Raw genomic sequence first — 20,120 nt, forward strand, 5'->3', positions numbered from 1 at the left:
GGTATTCTGTGGGTGTTGACAAAGTCACCCTACAGTGGAGGGGCGAAAGGCCCAGAAAGGTCAACAGCACCGAAGAACAAGGTCAGAGGCCTGATGCCGTCCCCCTTTGAGACCTACTAGGAAGCCATGGTTATCTCGACAGCGGGCTACTGGTGAAACAATAGGTCAGGGGGACAGAATGGAGGGCCCAGAGCTAGACCCACCCAAGTACAGCCTACTGGTACCCGACAGAGGGGCAAGCGCAGTCTGATGGAGAAAGCGTGGTCTTTTCGGAAGGACGACGAGGGAGCCAGCGCTCTTCTGGGGAGAGGAAGGGGGGGACCGGTCGGTAATGCGGTGGAGGTGACGTCATGGCTGATGAGGCTGGCTGCCGGCAGCCCTCTCCTGGGACAGGTCTGGCTTCTAAAGCAGGCAAGGATGGTGGGGATGAGCAGGCCGCTTGCACCGTTAGAGAAGCTTTTACATCTCACTCTTTTAATCTCCCGTGTTTCTTTCTCTGTGTCTGACTGGTGTGTGTGAGTGTTTGCATCTCCCCCTCTCCATCCTCTCTTCCTGTCAGGGTTTGTGCCCCTCTTTCACCAGTCTGGGTGTCTCCGTTTGTGTCTGTTTATGTCTGCGTGTGTCTGTCTCCCCGTCTGTCCTATTTCCGGATCTGTCCCTGTGTGTCTCGTTTTTCTCTGTCCCTGTTCCCTTCAATAGCTTCTTATTGGGCTCTGCTGTGTACCCCCCGCTGTGCTGGGGTGAGGGTGCAGTGATGCGGAGAGGAGCCCCGTGTCGGGAGGGAGCCGAGTCCACGATCTGCACTGAACAGTGCCGGCCTCTGTTGGTGCTGCGGGAGGGGCTCGCTGTGCATCAGAGCAGGAGCTGGAGGGTGTTCTGTGCCTGAGAAGGTAGGTTAAGCTTCCTGGGAGGGATGACTTGGAACTAACTGGGCTAATGGTGTTTGTGGCATGGCTGGCATCCTGTGGTGGGAGTAAGCGCCACTCGCGGCTGGCGAATCCAACGTGGAGAAGGAGGCATGCGGTTGGCCCTGTGGGGTCTGTGGGATCCACATTGGGCCTTGGCTCTTAGTCCCAACTGTGCTGGGATGCCATCGAAGGTCTGAAGCCCAGGAGTGGCCTGAGCACATTTGCATGTCATAAAGATGCCTCTGGGGGTAACTTCTGGCTTCCTCAGTAGACCACACGACAGAGAACAGGGGCTTGGATTATGGTGGTGGCCATGGAAATGGATAGAAGTTGACAGATTTAGGAGCCATTGAGAAAGTAGAACTGATAAGACTTGGTGATTGCCTGAAGATCATGTTACGTTATCTGAAATTTTGTCTGTAGTGATGTACACATGTCAAATTTTGATTTTAATTTTGCTGCAAGGGCAAAAACTCACAGTACGTCAAAGATGCCCTTTTAGATAATCAGTGTCAGACTAGATAGGGAGAAAAAAGTATTTGCTCAAAGTCGTTAGACTCTTGACTGGCCGTCAGCAGGATGGGCGAGTGACTAATATTCGAGAACAAATCTAGGTACGTTTACTGTCCTCAGCGGAGCAGCTGAATCAGCAGTGCTCACCTCCCAGGAGGCTGTGAATCTCCGCGCACACCAAGGCTGTGTGATTTGTTGTTGTTTGTGAGGAGTGAAGGTAAAGAGGTGAGACTCCCAGGTTTCTTGGTTGTGTGAAGAATGGGGATATGACCCCCACCCCTCACCACTCTACCCTCCCAGGTTTAGAGACACCGTCCCCCAGTAACAGGGCCACCCGTAACTGATAAGTGATTTTAGCTTGAAACGATTTTAGATTCACGCGAACATCTCAAAATCGGCCCAGTTTCGGTGTGCCTTTTATCCAGCTTCAGCCAGGGGTGATGTCTTTCATCATCATGTTATCACACCCAGGAAGTCGACACAGCTGCAGTATTAGTAAACTACACACCTTGATTTGTTTTCATCATTTTTTACGTGCGCTCGATTTTTGTTTTGTTTCTGTTCCAGTGTACAGTTCTACAGAATATTATCACGTGTATGCATTTGTGTAGCCACTGCCACACACAGGTCGCAGAGCACACACTGTTTATTTATAGGCTTTTCGCATTGCCCTGACTCTTGTCCCCAAATTTGTTTTGCCTCTTCTCTCTTCTCTCTCATTCCCTCTTCTCTCTTCTCTCTCATTCCCTCTTCTCTCTCTCGTGGTTCCATTCTCGGCAGTCCCGCTCCTGTTGCTACCAGTGAATGGCCGTGAACCTCTCCTGTTATTTCAACCCTGACTCTAAATGCCTTCGTTCGCCTGTGTGGACTTGGGTCTGTCTTCCTCCTTGACCCTGGGTGGAAGTGGAGATCCCCTGCCCTGCCCTCTCATGGCCAGGGATACCTCTCTTTCTTTTTCTCTGATCAGCGCAAGAGCTGAGAACCAGGACTCTTACGGTTGCACGTGATGGAAAGTCATGTCTCACTAACCAAAACTAAAAGAGAATTTATTGAGTCATGTCAGTAGCATGTTCCAGAAGTGGCTTCAAGCTTTACTGGACCCAGGGGTTCAAATAGAGCATCAGGGCACTGTCTGTCCACATGGACCACTCTTTCTGCATGGTCCCTGTGACCCCCCAGACTCATGTTTTACTGGCCAGGCAGCAGCAGGAGTAACTTTAGGGACAGCTCGGGCCAAAGAAGCCTCTGGCAGATGCTGATGGGTCCATCTTGGGCCGGGCCCCCATCACTGTGCCAGGGGTGGGCCACCTTGCTCATTCTCAAGACCCTTGGCCCCCTCTTTGGCTTGTTGTGGGGGGAGCTGACTGTGGGTGGGTCAGCTGCATCTGAATGAATCCATCCCAAGAAAAGGTGATTTTCTGATAGAAGAAAGGGGAGGATGGGACTGGCTGAGCTTGTCTCTTTGTGACATTTCACTGGTTGTGCTACCCAGGGGTCTCCCTTGGGTCAGGTGGCCATCCTTTGGAGGAAGGAGGTCACCCTTAGGTCGGGTAGTCATCTTTTGTGGGGAGGAGGTCAAAAGATGGCCCAGCAGGTTTTGGCCGTGAGGGGGTTGGACTCACATGGCAGCAGCGGGTTATAGGGAGGATGGGTTCCTCTGTGCTTCCATTATCTGTTGTTGCACAATAGTTATTCCAGTACTTGGTGGCCTAATACAGCAGACATTTTATTTAACTGCACATAATCTTGCAGTTCAGGCGGAGCTGGGGGTCTGGCACAGCGGGTCTGCATTCTGGGAGCAGAGGAGCTAGGCTGTGTGCGGGGTGCAGGCGGGTGGCTGCAGCCTCGGGTGGAATAACTCCGGCCTCTAATGGGCTTGTGTGACTTCTCCTTTAGTGGATATCATGGAGATAAAGGAAATCCGCCCGGGGAAGAGCTCCAAGGATTTCGAGCGTGCAAAAGCAGTCCGCCAGAAGGAAGACTGCTGCTTCACCATCTTGTATGGCACCCAGTTCGTCCTCAGCACGCTCAGTTTATCAGGTGGGTGCACATCCGCGTGCCGTGGTCCCTTCCCAGGACGTCCCCTGTAGCAGAATGCTCTCCCTGCCTGCTCATGAATGTGTGCTTGGGGGCATCATGGTTTTGAATCCTAACCCTGCCCCCTTTCAGCTGTGTGTCTTTGGGCAAGCTACTCAGCCTCTCTGAGCAGCAGTTTGCTCAGTTGTGAAACAGGGAGAATGGTAATGCCCACCTCATTCAGATGTTGTACGGATTATGTTAAGGGCCTGCCTGGCTCATGCGGACAGCCTGACCTATGCCATTTATCCAGCTTAACTGCTGAGTAAATCTTGTCTCTCCCACGTGTAGACATGCACACACAGCACACGCATGCACCCACACATGCGTCACACACGTGTGCACATACAGAGACATGCATATCTGAAGGCGAGATTTGTGGCCATCCCTGTGAACACACCAAAAAGCCAAAGAGGCCTGTGAGAGGCCTTCACTTGGGCAGAAGCTGCAGCTCCTTCACGTCCTGTGCTAGACTGCATTGCCATGGAACTGCACATACATCAGACTGATGAGAGAAGATGACTACCATTAAAAGTTGACCAAAGTTGGGGGACACTCTGTTAAGGAGATTTCATTTGGGGTCAGATAGGTTCCACTGATCTGATTTCTCATTCATGCTTTCATCAGGCGTCTTTTGGGCAGATGCTCTGTGCTAGGTTGTGCCAGAAATCAGGGGGGCTGGAAAGATGAATAAGACACAGTTGCTGCCTTTCAGGAACTCACTGTCCACTTGGGGAGACAGACGTGTGGACAGGAACCTCCCGTCCACTGTGATAAGAGCTATAGTCTGAGCATAAGCAGTGTGCTGTAGGAGCACACAGTGCCTAATTCCAGGGGCAGCTTTGCAGAGGAGGTGACTTTGAAACTGGGTTTTGAGGCATCAGTAGGAGTTGGGAGGAAAGAGGGAGGATGGTTCAGGCAGACAGCATCACATGTGAGGCAGGAAGTAGGAAGCTGGATGTGGATATCTGACTGACGGCGTGTGGCAGGTGGCAGGGATGGGACGGGAGAGCGGTGGTGGTGGTGGGGGTCTGTAAACTTTCACAAGTGTGTCCACTCAGCCCCGCTGCAGGCTGAGGCCTGGCCACTGCTCTGGGTAGGCGGACCCAGAGAGCCCAAGGAAGACTCAGAGGCCAGCATGTCAGTGCCTCCCTGGGGTCTCTCTTCTGCCCCCTGGATTTCAAGGTCAGGTAGAGAGACGGGCAAGACTTGGACCCGGACTCCAGCTTCTTGCTTACTGCCTCTGGGGCAGGTCTCTTGACTCTTCTGAACTTAGTTTTCTCCTCATCCACATGGGCAGAGGGAGCAGCGACCTCGGCAGGCTCTCTTCCAGACCGACAAGGTCCCTGGTTGTTAGGAGATGTTCAGTAACTCAACGAGGTGTTGGCATTGCTAGCTGCATTCTATCGATGAGGAAACGAGGTCCAGAGGCGTAAGCCCCCAGTTGAACATCACACAGCCTTGAAGTGGTGTGGGGGCACTTGGCGATGATGCCCATCCCTTAGCCACTGCGTCTTGCCCCTTCCCTCGTGGGCATCAGCATCGCCTGCTTGGCGCCTCTCTCCCAGTGGAGGGCTGCTGGGGATTGTGGTGTGGGTTATCTCAGGCCCTGCCTCTTACACATTAGTGTAAGACTAAAAGCTAATACTCTTTTAAAAAAACAGTCACCCACTTGTCGCCCCTGCTGCAGAAGGTTCCTCGTGGACGTGCGGCCTCATCTCAGACAAAAAGCAGGTCTTAGGCCCATGAAGGTGTGAAGATGACTCCTAGGTGCCCTTCCTCGGAAGTAGAAACAGCACGATTGTGTCCCATCCCCGCAGTCTGGGGGGCTGAGGAGGCGCGGGGCCAGGGCTCGAAGCAGAGGCCTTCCCAGGGAGCCACAGCTTTGTGTTCGTTTACCCCTCCAGCTGACTCTAAGGATGATGCGGCCAAGTGGCTTTCTGGCTTGAAAATCTTACACCAGGAAGCGATGAATGCATCCACACCCACTGTCATTGAGAGGTATTGGCTTTTGTCTGCTTTTGTCTGTATTCACTCACTTGTTCATTCATTCTGCCCCCCCTTTAGCCAACATAGGTGAAGGGAGGGAAAATGGGACATTTCACTGTGGAGGCTGCTGGAGCGTCCTGTGGGCCGCAGGTGCCCGGTAGTGGCTGTGGTCTCCAGGGGTGCACAGAAGAGCCCCGCTCAGTGCCAGGCCTGGGCAGGGCCTGCCGGGGTGAGGAGTGCGGTGCCACCGAGACAGAACCGCCTCCGTGTGTCTGAGGGAGGACTGGGGGCTCTGTCCTAAAGGACGTGAGAAGGGGTGAGGCTGACGGATCTGAGGACGGTCAGCCGTGAGGACGGAATTCTCCACCGAGCCGGAGAGTTGGAAACCCTTCCTTTGCTTTTCTGTCTCCTTTGTCCTCGTCCCGTAGGACTCACCTAGGCTTGGGCTGTTTTCTAACTTCTCCCTCTTTTTTGTCTCGACTCTCTTCCCAGTTGGCTGAGAAAGCAGATTTATTCTGTGGATCAAACCAGAAGAAACAGGTGAGGTTCACTCGCACTTCTGCGGTTCTCTCCAGATCACTTTGAGCTCCAGAGTTCTTTTCCTTAACATCCCAAGGGTTCGGATAGTGTTTTGTGGTGTGGAAAGATCCTCCGGGGGTCAGATCTGACCTACAAGGTGCCAGACGCTGTGCTGGGGGCTAGGGGTCCGCGGGAACAAGCTGTCCACCTGCGTGGGGCCTCGTTGCAGTGGGAAATTCGAGTCCGTCTGGTACACGACTTCTCCGGCACAGCACTTGGAGCCCATCACCTAGGTCTTCACCCTGGAGCCCTGCCATCTCTGGGGCAGAGACGGGGTTGCCATGGCCCTGCCCTTAACCTTGCAGCGGGGGAGAGATGGAAGGTAAAGGACCGAGTTAAAGGGTGATGGTTGTGAGGGCCGGGAGACATGGGGTGGGCGGCGTGCTGACACACAATCCTGTGTACTCGCTCACTTCGCAGCGCACCTTGCAGGGGTTCCCTGTTGGCAACCAGCACGCTCGCTGCTGGACGTTGTTGTAACAGACACAGTTTTTGTCCTCAGATGGGTGCTGCGTGATTTCTGTATTTGATCAGAAATCATTTCCTTCTTGAAGGCCATAGCGGTGTTCGTGGTCCTTTGTTATCATTGTAAATCACGCTGCTGTGAAACTCTTGGGGCCTTACAGTTTGTAAACAGTGCGAGGGGGCTAAGAGCAGGGTCAGTTCAGAGAGCAGCGTACCAGCCGTAAGGCATTTTCCAGTCCAACATTTTCAGGGAGGCATAGCAGCTCCTGTTTCCACCAGGGGTGCAATTTCCTGATGCCCTGTATCATCAGATTTTCACCTTTGTTAATCTGTTGGGTGAAAGGCAAACAGCAGAATTTTTTGCTTAAACTTGCATTTCTTTCTTTACGGGTGAGGTTAAGCAGCCTCATATCCATTTTTTTAAGATTATGATTCAGTTAGGAATAATGTACCACCACTTACTAAGCCCTCAGCATCCATGGGACTGTGCTGCTAACTAAGCACTTTGCAAATCACGGCATCACTTAGCCTCACCTTAGATCCATTCACAAAATTTTAAACGCTTCTCCTTCCCTCCATTCCCCGTTAAGGTATGTCCGTCTTACGTGTGAAGCCGCGGCTGACCTGCACAACTCTCCCGTCTTGTGCCCAAAAGGTGTGCGCCTGTGTCAGGACAGTGTGCCCCATCACTAGTGGCCTCGTTTGGGTGTGCCTCTGCCATCTCTCTTACATATGCCACCCGGGGGTGGGGTGACTTGAAGAGTAGCTGCAAAGTGGTGGACAGGGTGGTGATGGTGCAGGTCAGCCAGCAGCGCTCTCCGTGCTGGTCACTGCCCGCCTCTCCCCTTCCCTCCTCCATGCAGCCAGTGTTCGCGTTGGCCCCGCGCCCTGGCCGAGTTCTGCTGTTACAGAGGTGGGTCCTGTGAGGTCGGAGTTGGAGGGTTCTGGACACAATGTTCTCTTTCAGCCTGAGAGGCGGTGCCTCCCTTAAGTGTTTCCTTTCTCTGTGGCTTAGGGGTGATTCACTGTTGCGATTGGCACTGGGAGGACAGGTGGAGCCCTCCTGGGCCCCCTCTCCACGTGGTGGTGGGACAAGGTTCTCGACTGGGTTCCAGGGTCTGCTTCTCTGTCTTCCGTTGTCAAGAAATGGAAGCATCCCTCTGGTCCTGCTCAGAACGGATTCTCGCAAGTCCGTCACCGAGACCCGTCTTGCTGTCAGCTGGCCCAGAGCCTGCCGCCTGGAGCAAGTCTGTGATTCCTTGTTCTGCGCTGACTTCTCCCTCCCCTGAAGCCTGCACAGTCGTTTTGCTCTGTCCACCTGTGGAAAATCCTGCCTTTCCGAGGTTTTCAAAAGGAACTTTAAGGTGCCAATGAAAAGGCAACCGACTCCTCCTCTGCCAAGTTCCCCTCCTTTCCTGCTGCCCACGACCAACCGCGCTTCCTGAAGGAAAACAAAGGAGAGACAGGGCGGCGGGAGGCAGGCCCTCAGCTGGCCTGCCTTCTCCTGGGCACCGTTTCCACTGTTCACCATCTCGGGGGGCACAGTGGTAGCAGCTGGCATTTGTTAAAAGCTCAGTTTGCAGCAGCCACCGTGGTGAGCACTTTACAGAGTCCCAGAATTGGGGGATGCTTATGGAATGTCCCCAGCCTGGTGAGCTAGGGGCCCCTTATCCGTTTTACGAGGACAGTGAGGCTGGGGGAGTTAAGTAACTTGTCTACAGCAGCTCACTTATCGGGCGTGGCACTGGGGTGAAGGCTTACTTATCACTGCTCAATGGCCCTTTTTTTTTCTTTTAAAGTTATGCACTTGAAAGCTGGTCAGTGGCAGAAATTGTCCCTTCCCCACCCCAACCTGTGACTAAAAACTACTTAATTTGTTTTATTGCAGGAAAATATACGTAACAAAGTTTACCGTCTTAAGCGTACACTCCCCATGAGATTAAATGCATGAACGCTGTGCTCTGTTACCGGAACCTCTGTCCCCATTAAAGACTAACTTCTGTTCCTCCTCGCCCAGCCCCTGGGACCCTCTGGTCCACTTTACGTCTCCCTGAATCCGACTGCCCTTGGCCCCCCATGAGAGGAATGGTGCAGTCCTTGTCTTCTCGTGGCTGGCTTAGTTCACTCAGCGCAGTGTCTTCCTGTTTTACCCACGTTGCTGTCGCGTGTGGCAGAGCATCCTTCCTCTTGAAGGCTGCCTAATTTCCCACCGTATGGCTAGCCCACCTTTTGTCTGCCTCTTCATCTGTTGATGGACGCCTGAGCTGCTTTCCCTGTGGCTGTGGTGAGTATTGTTGCTGTGGACGTGGGCGTTCGAGTCCCTGATGTCCGTTCTTTGTGCCCTGCTTTACCCAGAAGTGCTGCAATCGAACAGCTAGATGGAATGGTAGTGCTGTTGGACTCTGACAAACTGTCACACAGAGGCCGCAGGCACTTGACGCCCCCACCAGCAATGCACAAGGGTTCTGTTTTTGGACCCCCTTGCCAGTGCCTGTTGTTTTCCCTGCCCTCCCCTCCCCTCCCCTGCAGAAAGCTCCCCTAAACCCTTGTCCGGTTTTCCCTAATGTTCACAGGGTACGTCACCATGGTATATTTGTCAAAACTAAGAAACCAACATGGTACGTGACTGTTGGCTACACCCCAGCTTTATTTGGAGTTTACCATTCTTTCCACCAACGTCCTTCTGGTCGGGGATCCAGCCGCATGTCCCACATGGCATTTGCTTGTTCGTCCCCTTGGTTTCCTCTGGTCTGTGGCGGTTTCTCAGTCTTCCCTTGTCTTTCATGACCTTGGCAGTTTTGAAGAGCACATCTCAGGCGTTTTGTACGAAGTCCCTTGGTTTGTATTGGTCCCATATATTTTTGCTGTGCTCAGACTGGAGTTATGGGTAGCCTGTGGCTGTGGGTGTTTGGGAAGAACACCGTGGGGGTGAAGGCCTCTCTCATCACATCGCATCGTGGGGTGCGTTCTCACCGTGGCTTGTTGAGGGTGATGCCAACTCGAACACCTGGCCAAGGTGACACGTGGAAGGTTTCTCCTATGTAAAGTTGCCCCCACTGCCTCCATTCTTTGGGGATAAATCACCAAGTCCAGCACACACAGGAGGGGAGGGTTAGACTATGGTCAGTGCACATTGAACCATGGGAATGTGGACATTGCATTGCAGCTCTTCACAGACGTTATGTCAGTGCCTATGTTCTCAACTGGCCAGTGGGCATTTGACATTTGGCTTGAAGTTTTGCCTTTAGTCTGTCATTTAGTCTGTGCACAGTTTTCCCTCGCATCACGTTTCCAGTAAATTGAGTTCAGAGTAAACCCGCGACGGGACCCTCCCGGAAGCCCTGAGGGGCTGCTGTGCCTTGACGCGGCAGGGCCTGCGGCACTGTCCTGCCCTGCTGCCGAGTCTCTCCCGTGGGGCTACTGCCCAGGGGTGTTGGGGGGCCCTAGAGGTCAGAGATCTGGCCGGCTCAGTCTGCCTGGTGTGTGTCGCATGAATGAAAGTCCTACCTTTTCGTTCCCAGACCTAATGCAGGCAAACGGAACATTCTAGCTTTGGGAGCTTTCCTTGTGATGCTTCTGGGCCTGGAGGGCCTGGGCCCGCGGGGATCTTGGCCAGACTTCCAGAACCCCTCTCTCCCTTTCTGAGCCTTGGGAGTTCAGTTGGCTCCCATCTGGGAATCAGGTTGTAAGGTCATACATAAAGTAAGAATTTTTGTGGTCAGAATAACTCCTTTGAGTAAGCCCCAGAACCTCCTACAAGATCCCAGAAGGTGTATTCCTCGCAGGGAGGCTCATGGGGGCCGAGCCCCACAGAGGGGACAGCGGTCCCCAAGGCCAGCAGCACTTTGTCTCCTGTGCGCCTTCCCTCGTTTGCGCTTTGCCCTGCGGCGTATAACCCTGGATGTGCCAAAGCTGAGTGTGTGCTTCCGGGGGCGGGGCGGGGGGAGACGGGGCTGGGCCTTCCCAGTGGGAGGGGGCGGGGCCGCAGGTGGGAGGCCGGCGTGTGGGTGCGGTTCTGTCCGTCAGCGGGAACGTGAGGAGGTTTCATGCTGTTAATAATCGGTCAGCCGTCTGCTCTAGCACTGGGGACTGCGGGGGGCATTAGCCATGGGCTTGCACAGCCGACCCTGCAGAGATCTGCCTCACTGCGTCTGGCGTGGGGCTCAAGAATGTGCATTTTTTTAACAAATCCCCAGCTTGTCCAGGGACCCTACTTAGAAAAGCAGGCTTCTGGAGATGCTCTGTCTGATTTGGTGGCTACTAGCCACTTGTGGCTATTTAAATCTAAATTAATTAAAATGAAATAAAATAAAAAATTCAGTTCCTTGGATGCGCTGGCCACATTTCAAGTGTTCAGTAGCCACATGTTCCCAGTGGTGGCTGCACAGGACAGCCCAGGCCTAGAACCTTTCCATCATTGTGGAAAGTTCTGCTGGACAGGGTTGATGGTTGAATCTCAGCCCTAACACTTACTGGTTAAATTGGGTAAATTACTTACTTTCTCTGTACTTTAGTTTCCTAATCTGTAAAAGAGAGATAATAGTTCCTACTCCTAGGATTCCGGGAGATTGAATGTGAAAAGTGCATGGATGGTGCCTGATTTATGGCAAAAGACTGAATGGTGTTTATTATTGTCATTATTGTTATAAGAAGCTGGGGGTGGTGGAGGTGTTGGTCCAGCCTCAGGGTGGCAAGAAGGTTTTCCCGGGCTGCCACCCTTGGCTGTTGGGTAAAGGCTGCCCGGGTGCAGTGTTGCAGGAGCTGGGGCTGTGCCAGGCTGAGAAGGGACAATGCCACAGTTATCGCGGAAGAGGAGGGCTGCTCGTGGCCCCCGGAGGATTATGTTTGCCACCCCTCCCCTGAAGAGATTGCTCCAGTCCCTGTCCCCCTGTCACGGGTTGAGTCCTCAGGAAGCAGAATCTTAGATGTGGGTTTGTGCGCAGGAAGCTTATCGGAGAGGGTGTTGGGGATCAGCATCTGGGGAACTGAAGGCAGCGCCAGGAGTTGGGCTGTGTGGCAGCCACAGCCACGGCCTCAGCCGACCCCACAGGGAGCTCAGGGCGGCCCTGCAGAGCTGTCCTGAACTGAGGCCAGAAGGCAGCATGTTCGCAACAGTCAGATGCCCAATGTGACTTTGGCTGAGGCGCCCTTTATCTGATGGCAAGTCCTGGACGGGGAGGGGCTGAAGCCGGGAACTGCTGGCTTCTTACCTCCAGCAGCTGGGCGGTGAGTGTGCCTGTCCTGGCCGGGGGTGAGGGGTGCAGACAGGTCCACAGGCCCAGGTGGGTGGGCGAGGGCGGGGAGGCAAGTAGCGGGGCGGGTCCGGGCACTGAGGCTCAGAGGAGCTCTTTGGTCCCCACATCTACCTGGGGGCCCAGCTGCCCCGCTGTGAGGTGGGACTTTCGGACGAGGTGGGCTCAAATGTCCCCCGCTCAGATTCTCGTGCCCTGGGGCCCTGTGTTTGCTCCACTGGCCCCCAGCCGTCTCTTTGTTCCTGGACATGGGAAGGTATCTCAGCCCCACTTCTGTCTGGAGTTTCTGGGTTCCTGAGGGAACTCTGACCTCTCCCTTGGTCCTTGATGAGCCCCGTGGTGGGGAGACCCTCTCCCCGCCTCCTCTTGTGCTGCCAGCCCCCACCATTCCTCTCCCTTCATCCTGCCCTGGCCAGTTCCCGGACACCTTGGGGCTGGGTCAGAAAGGGGGTGTCGACCAGCCTGCTCGATTCTTTTCCGGTCAGCGCCCCCCAGCTCTCCAGAGGCTTTCGTTCTCTCAGCAGCATCTGGGGAGGCCCGCGGTGCTGGCCTTGGTATTAGGTGGGGGGCGGGAAGCATTCGTAGGTGACGATCCCCAGTGTGAGGGATGCCGCTAGACTAGAGTCTTGCAAGAAGGCTGGTGGTGGAGACACAGGGACGCCAGGAGTCCCACATAGTTGTCGCCAGGGGCAGCTGCAGAGTGTGACGTGCTGTTTCCTTCCTGGTGTCCCGGCCAAGGTCAAGTTGACAGTGGTGGGGAAGCTGGGCCTTTTTCTGCCCACATCCTGGGCAGGCTTCCTTTCTTGGCCACACACAGCCCCTGTCCATTCTCGTGTCTCCAAGAGCACAGCAGTTTCCTCTGATCACACCAGCGGTCCCCTGACCACCCTCTCACCCTGCCGGCTGCCCGGCTCTGCAGCCACAGGGTTCTGGACCCCATGCCTCTGACCCACACCCTAATTCCACCCCTCCCCAGCATTCTTGCCATGCTGGGCAGCGGTCAGTGCAGCACTCAATGCAGACCTGGCGGCAGGCTGCCCCGGAGTCCACCTCCCACCTGCAAGCACCGAATCTCTCTGAGCCTCAGTTCCTCACCTGGAATGTGGAGACGAGGGCAGTACCCATCTCAGAAGGTCCTGAGGGCTTTGCGTGTGTGTGTGTGTGTCCCAGGACATGCCTGGCATTGAATGCACACCACGTAAGTGTCAGCTGTTGTGACTGTCATCGTCGGCACTATTCCCGCTGTTTTCCCTGTTACTGGAGTGCACCATCCCCCCTCTCCTCTTACACCAAATCTTGCTGCCCAGCCCGGGTGAACATACTCGTGAGGGTCTGCGTGTTGTGGCCCAATGACTGTACGCTTTGGGATCTGATTCAGACCCAGGGTGTGCTGCTGTCCCTCTCTGATTCTGAGGGGCAGATCCCCAGCACCTGCCCCCATGGCCTGTTCTGAGCCCCAGGGGTCGACAATTTACACCGTGGAGGGGGTCCAACATAGTGAGAAGTTAGGAGCACTATTGCTTGGATGATGCCCAGGGCAGCCTGGCACATAGTAGGTGCTCAGATAAGTTCGGCCACCTGCTCCTTCTCCCCAACCTTCAGTGACCTCTCCTTGGTTGAGCCCCTGTGATGACATTGCCTCTCTGCAAAGGTTGTCTTGTCATCTGGCACCGTGTTGTGCTCACACCGAGAATCTCCCGGGTGACCGGCACCCACAGCCGTTCCTGACGGGTGGAGACCGGGGTCGTGCATGGGGTGTCACCCCCACCTTGAACCCCAGGGTCTCTTGTTCCCGGGTAGTGCTCCCTAGACATCTGCTGGCCAGCTCTTCCCGGAGACCCCGGGTCTGCTCGCCCGCAGCGGGAGCTGATGGGAGCAGCCAGACCCTCTGTGTTGAACCTCCCAGGGTGACGGAGCTGGGCTTCCTCTTTTCCAGCATCAGCCTCCGAGAGTTGAAGACCGTCCTGCCCCTGGTCAACTTCAAAGTGAGCAGCGCCAAGTTCCTCAAAGATAAGTTCGTGGTAAGTGTGTAGCTCAGCCTGGTGATTTTGTGACCTCAGGGTCACTTGTGCCTTGATCTCCATTAAGTGGTGCCCGAGAAAGTCCTTTACCTACAGGTTCATGTGTCTCAGTCGAGCCCTAGGACCGTGTTCTCATGGGGATGTCACCCTGAGGACCCGGTTTACCAGGCTGCCTGAAGAACATCTCCAGCCTGACCCTCCCTCTCCCGCATGTTCCCACAGCCCATTTCTCTTCTAGTAACGTGAATGGATGTGTTCTTTTTTTTTTTTTTTTTTTGGAAAATGTGAAAAATTCCTTATGTAGGTTGCCAGGAATGTGGCATTTTCTATGCAAGTCCTGGTTGTCAGAATTGGTTCTTCTCTGCTTCCCCCTGCTTCCTGCTGCCCTTCCCTCCATCCCCCCATCATTCAATTTCTGTTCTTGTGTGATTAAGCTGCTGATAGATCTGGGGCAGGTAAAGTCACTGTGCGTGATGACATAGAGCAGGTCAGGTGGGACATTTCTGAACGGTGTGAGGGTGGGGATAGCGTGCAGGCCTCCTTTCTGGTGCTCGGGTACCGATTCTTGTCAAGGAATGCAACCACACTCCAGGCCAGTAGCCCCCGCTGGAGGAGTTGGTGGCCATGTCAGCAGTGGCCCCCCCACTCACCCCCCCAGCCACAGGATTCTCCTGCTGAAAATGCTCATTCATTTTGTACCAGTGAATGCCTGGAAGAGCTGACCCACTTTATGGCTGATCAAGCATCTTTTTTTTTTTGAGAGGGCATCTCTCATATTTATTGATCAACTGGTTGTTAACAACAATAAAATTCTGTATAGGGGATTCAATTCAATGTACAATCATTAATCCACCCCAAGCCTAATTCTCAACAGTCTCCCATCTTCTGAAGCATAACGAACAAGTTCTTACATGGTGAACAAGTTCTTACATAGTGAATAAGTTCTTAGATGGTGAACAGTGCAAGGGCAGTCATCACAGAAACTTTCGGTTTTGATCATGCATCATGAACTATAAACAATCAAGTCAGATATGATTATTCATTTGATTTTTATACTTGATTTATATGTGAATCCCACATTTCTCTCTTATTTTTTTTAATGAAATGCTGAAGTGGTAGGTAGATGCAAGATAAAGGTAGAAAGCATAGTTTAGTACTATAAGAGGGCAAATGTAGATGATCAGATGTGTGCCTGTAGACTAAGTATTAATCCAAGCTAGATAAGGGCAATAAAACATCCACGGATGCAGAAGATTTCTCTCAAAACAGGGGGGGTGAGGTTCTAAGCCTCACCTCTGTTGATCCCCAATTTCTTACCTGATGGCCCCCCTGCGACTGTGCCTGTCTTAGGTTGTTCCTCCCTTGATCAAGCATCTTTTTGACCTTCCCCCAGCATCCCTACTAATCCAGGAAGGCAAAAACACAGGAGGGTGGGGATAAGGACCAGCAGAGAGATGGGCGGGCATTTACCACAGCCTCACGTCATCGGACATTGGTTCCTTATCGAGTCTTCACTGTGGAGGTGTTATGTAGGTGTCACCTGGTGTGGTTTCAGGGAAGTCTTAAGAAGGTAGTGGTGATTCCCCCACTTCACAGATGAAGAAACTGAGGGTTTGAAAGGGTTGAGTAAATTGCCCCAAACCATTAAGTAACTGAGGGGGCATTGCTCTCCCATGGGCTGTTCTGAGCCCCAGGGGGTTGTGCTCTAACTCCAAAGCTTGGTTAGTTTTTTTGTGCCTTTAAAATGACCTCTTTGTACCTACCGTATAAATATGTCTAGATTTGAAATTGTCTTCTGCCTCCCCCCAAAGGAGGAGGTCTGCCCTGTGGCTGCTGGAGTTCTGGCCCAGACTCTTCCCTCTTGGGGTCAAGGTCTTACCTGGTGGGGTCCCTGGGGGGCATGTTCTCCAGGCAGGTAAATTAGGAAACTTGTGGAGAGTTTGGGTTCAGAGGAATGGGAGTTTGATTTTAGCCACTGTTGTAGAAAAGCCGTTCTATTTCTGTGAACAGGGAGGAGGCCTTCTTGTGGTGGACCCATCAAAAACCGTGTGGTCACTTTTTTTTTTTGTATTTATAGGAAATCGGCGCCCACAAAGATGAACTCAGCTTTGAACAGTTCCATGTCTTCTATAAAAAACTTATGTTTGAACAGCAAAGATTGGTAAGCCGATTCTTGAGCAAATGATGAAATGTGTCTGTTTCCTTGTGTCCGGATGTCTGGCACTTTCCTAAGAAACCCCTGAGAAGCGTGCAGTCTCCCCCCTGGTCAAGGAAGTGCCAGGTGAGAATGACAAGGACATGCCATTTTCTTCTATTAGATTGGCAAGTGCTTCAGAGTGTGATAGAGTGATGGGAAAGATGTGGGGGATGGTGCTTGCCTGCCTTCTTGATGGGAATGTGAACGGCACGAAGTCTGACTGGAATTTCATCTGAGTCTGTGAAAGTAAAAAAGTTAACTATTACATGATTTCATTTGGGGAGGAAGTTTATCACATTATTAATATTAACCACCTCTGGGTTGAGAGATTATGCGTGTGTGGGGTCCTTCTTTTTATACTTTTATTCATTTTTCTAATGAGTATACTTTTTGATGATTTTAATTTTTAAAAAATTAAATGAAGATGTGCATATATTTTGACCGGGCAGTGGCATTTTGGGGTCTCTGTTTTAGAGAAACGAAAGCCCTGGGACCTAAGACTATATTACCAGATTGTTTATTACAGCACTTTTCATGCTGGCAAAATAACTGGGAACCATCTGACTGTCTCTCAGGGAGCAATAGCTGGATGAGATATGGTCCATGCACACTACACAACATTTTGCAGTTGAGTGAGAAGCCCGAGTCAGCTGCATTTCTGTTGATCTGTAGGGATGTTCACGATGTTTTGTGAGGGACGCCAGCAGCAGGTTCATATAAGGAGCTACGTCTGATTAATCAAACAAACAAAACCCCCCCTGTGTATGTTTGTGAGTGTTCTTATGAACAACGAGAAAGTGTGGAAGAACACACCTCTCATTTAATGTTGATTTTGTGTGTCCTGGAGAGGTTTGGGAAGGTGGGAGGGAGAGATCATTAGATTTTCCTTTGCATACCTCAGTTTTCTGTGACCAAGTAGTGCATTACTTGTGCAGTACAAAAAGTTCCATAAAGTATAAAGCTTACAAAGTGGGACATTGGCTGCAGGGCATGGAGCTCAGTGCCTGATGGGTGGCATGCACCCCACATACACGAACTGCTGCCATTAATGTTGGCAAAGGGCTTTGCAGGCCGCAGAGGTGGGTGCAGAGCAGAGCTGGGAGGTGGCAGAGAGGATGTGGGACTTAGACCTTGGTGAATCTGGTTTCTCCGGTGAGCTGTGTGATCTTGGGTCAGCCACTGACCACTCTCTGTCTTCTCATCTGTGCAGTGGGGGCAGTGATTCCTATCCCACTGGGTTCTGTGGAGGGATTGGGGTTGAAAGGGCAGACATTTTACAGGGATGAGCGTGGAAGTCGCTGGAAGACAGTTACCCATGGTGTGGGTGCAGGCCTGCAGGCTGGCCACGGGATAAGGTCTCCATAGGTGACCCCTGCCCATGGGACGTTGGATGTATCTGAGGTAGAGGAATGGGAGAAGCATTTTTCTGTCTGCCTAGATGGGGGAGAAATACATTCTTTTATAGAGTAAAAAATTCAGTTTCAGTATGTTCATTTTTTCACATATGTGATAATTAGTTCCTGGCTTGCCAAATAGAGTAGAAAGATTATAGGCTTTGGAAGTTGAAAGACCTGGACTCCAGCCCCAGCTGGACCTCTAACTGACCAGTTGGTTTTGGGCAAAGCCATTTTTATCCCCTTACTTCGTCTCCTCTATAAAATGAGGGTATTAAGTCAGGTCATTGGTTATAAAACTTTTAAAACTATGTGATCCCTCTGTACCCTCTTTTTACATGAAACTTGAACTTAAAAAAACTGCATAAAAGCTGATGAAAACACTTCGTAGGTTAAAATCTGTAACTTTTATTTATAGTCGGTTCTTGAGAATGTTGATGGCAGCGTCCAAATGAAAACCGGCCTAATGGCAATCACTGTCTTATGCGGTTGGCCGGGATTGAGAAAAAGCTTGATTCACTCAAGATAAGTAGTTGCAAATAACAGTGTTTATAATTGGTTGCCTTGAAATTTCGGGATGTCGTCTCATCAGACAGATGGCAGGCAAAGCTTGAGAATCAAGTTTGCACAAAAGCGATCTCACCGGCCAGCACAGGACCACTGATGGTCTCTGCTGTGATAAAATTCCACATGAGACATGTTTCAACCTGCAGTTTCCATTACGGTTCTTCTTCAGGCTGATGTGTGTGTATGTTTGAGAGAGGGAAGGGAGAGAAGGAAATCTGAGTCAGATTTCTACAGAATTCCTGAATGTTCCTGCAGCACCCTGGATTGCTCAATTTTGGGAGTAAAAATGTCGGTGCCAGAAGTTGTCCCTGGTGGCCAGACTGCCCCAGTCAGCCTGCGTTTGATTGCTTGGCCTGTCTAATGTCTTCAGTGGTCTCAAAATGAGCTGAATGTATATGAATCCTGAGTTCGCCAAGGGGATGTCGGAGTGGAAGGGAAGCATGCCCTCTCTGGTTTGCCCAGGTTCCCACCCCCCACCCAGGTCTGTCAACTAAGTGATGACGTCCACTGGGCCCGAAAGACTCCTTCGCACAGGGCGGCCTCTGGTCTCCACATGGGAGGGTAAAACTGCTGGGTTTGGACTTGCATATTTTAATTCAGTGACTTGAAATTTGAATACCAAAACGTCAAACTCTGTAGCCCCTTGAGAGAAACCTCACGGTCATTTTGTAGGTAAGCGCTCCCTAACCTGTTAGCATGCAGTTTACCTCCTGAGCTCCTGGCGGGCAGCACAGGGCAGAGAAAAGTATGAGCTATGTGCTCCAAGTGGCTCAGCCTGATTTCTTGGGTTCCTTGGGGACACAGGACTGTTTATGATGATTGACAGCTCCCAGGCCTAGTTTTAACAAGTAGGTTCCTGCTCATCAGTAACTATAGGTGTCTGTCTTGAGGCTGCCAGTTCATCCTTGTGCCTAAACACATGTTTATGTGCTGCTCGCAAGCTTCAAAGCTTCCAAAAGTTTGGCCACAATGGGAAGAAGAAAATTTTAATTCCGTATGTGCCCCCTTTTGGGGACACTTCTACCTAGGTCTATAATAACAACATTATGAGTAGAGGTCATAGCTAACAGTTTCCAAGTATGAACTATATGCTGGGTCTTGTGCTAAGTGTTTTACATACATTTTTTTCTCTGCACAACCCTTTGTGGGGGGTAGTGTTATCCCCATTTTACCGGTGAGGACACTGAGACTCAGTTACTTGCTGAGGGTTATGCAGCTAGTAAGCTGCAGAGCTCGGATCTGAGTTCTCCTTTGTCCAGCTTCAGTGCCCAGCCACTGATTACTTCTCTTAGATTTTTAAAACTTTTGTATTAAGGGGAATTTTGAACATATACAAAGATGAATAGTATAGCAGACCTTCAGCAGTGATCAACTCCTGGCCATCTTATTTCACCCAGACCCACACCCACTTCCTTCTTACATGATTTTGAAGCAAACCTAAGACATAGTATTATTTCTTCCTTAAATATTAATCTAAATCCCAGCTTTGTTACTACTGCCTTTTGCTTTCTCCCCACCAAAACTTGGGAAGCCCTCTTGGTTAGTGGAGGCTTGGGGGGTCAGGCATTTACAGGCCCTGATTATAAACAAGGACGCCTGCCTGATTTCAGTCTTGCTGTCAGGCCAGGACTTGAGTTTTACCCCCGTGGGAAGAGGTAGTTACTGCTTGTTCATCTACCCTGGTGGTTTTTACCCCCTGCTATTTGTATGGCCTGTTTTGGTTCCCTCCAGTCGGTCCTCTGGAAATGTGTAAGGGTCTGCACTGCTTACACATAGCTGCAGAGCGGTATGCCCACTGTGCCCACTTGTTCTCTCATGGTTTCTGGGGCTCAGGCATCCAGGCACACCTTAGTTGAATTCTCTGCTATGGAGTTTCAAAAGGTTACATTGAAGATTGAGGCTGGGGCTGTGGTCTTATCTGAAGCTCAAATGGGAAAAAGTCTTGCTTCCAGACTCATGTGGCTGTAGCAGCATTCAGCACCTTGCAGTTGTAGGACTGAGGGCTCCAGCTTCTTGCTGGTGGGAGGCCACCCCCTGCCCGGCTGTTTGCACCCTCAAAGGCAGCAAGATGGGTGCCACAGCTGTCTGTAACATCATCATGTAATCATTTACACATCATTGTTACGTCCTGTTATTTTTGCAAGTTACAGGGACAATGC

General features: G+C 51.8%; 1 protein-coding gene across 3 annotated transcripts in view; it reads left to right on the forward strand.

Moving 5' to 3' along the window:
- Positions 1-20,120, forward strand: part of PLCG2 (phospholipase C gamma 2) — a 142,882-nt gene that overhangs the window by 61,243 nt on the left and 61,519 nt on the right. For all 3 annotated transcript variants that reach the window (XM_036993778.2, XM_036993779.2, XM_036993777.2), the window contains 5 exons: positions 3,318-3,461; positions 5,405-5,498; positions 5,979-6,026; positions 13,719-13,803; positions 15,881-15,964. In XM_036993778.2, coding sequence (XP_036849673.2) covers positions 3,318-3,461; positions 5,405-5,498; positions 5,979-6,026; positions 13,719-13,803; positions 15,881-15,964 — 455 coding nt within the window. The remainder of the gene's footprint in view (positions 1-3,317; positions 3,462-5,404; positions 5,499-5,978; positions 6,027-13,718; positions 13,804-15,880; positions 15,965-20,120) is intronic.

Source organism: Manis javanica, chromosome 17 (genome assembly GCF_040802235.1).
Source record: "Manis javanica isolate MJ-LG chromosome 17, MJ_LKY, whole genome shotgun sequence".
Taxonomy (NCBI): Eukaryota; Metazoa; Chordata; class Mammalia; order Pholidota; family Manidae; genus Manis; species Manis javanica.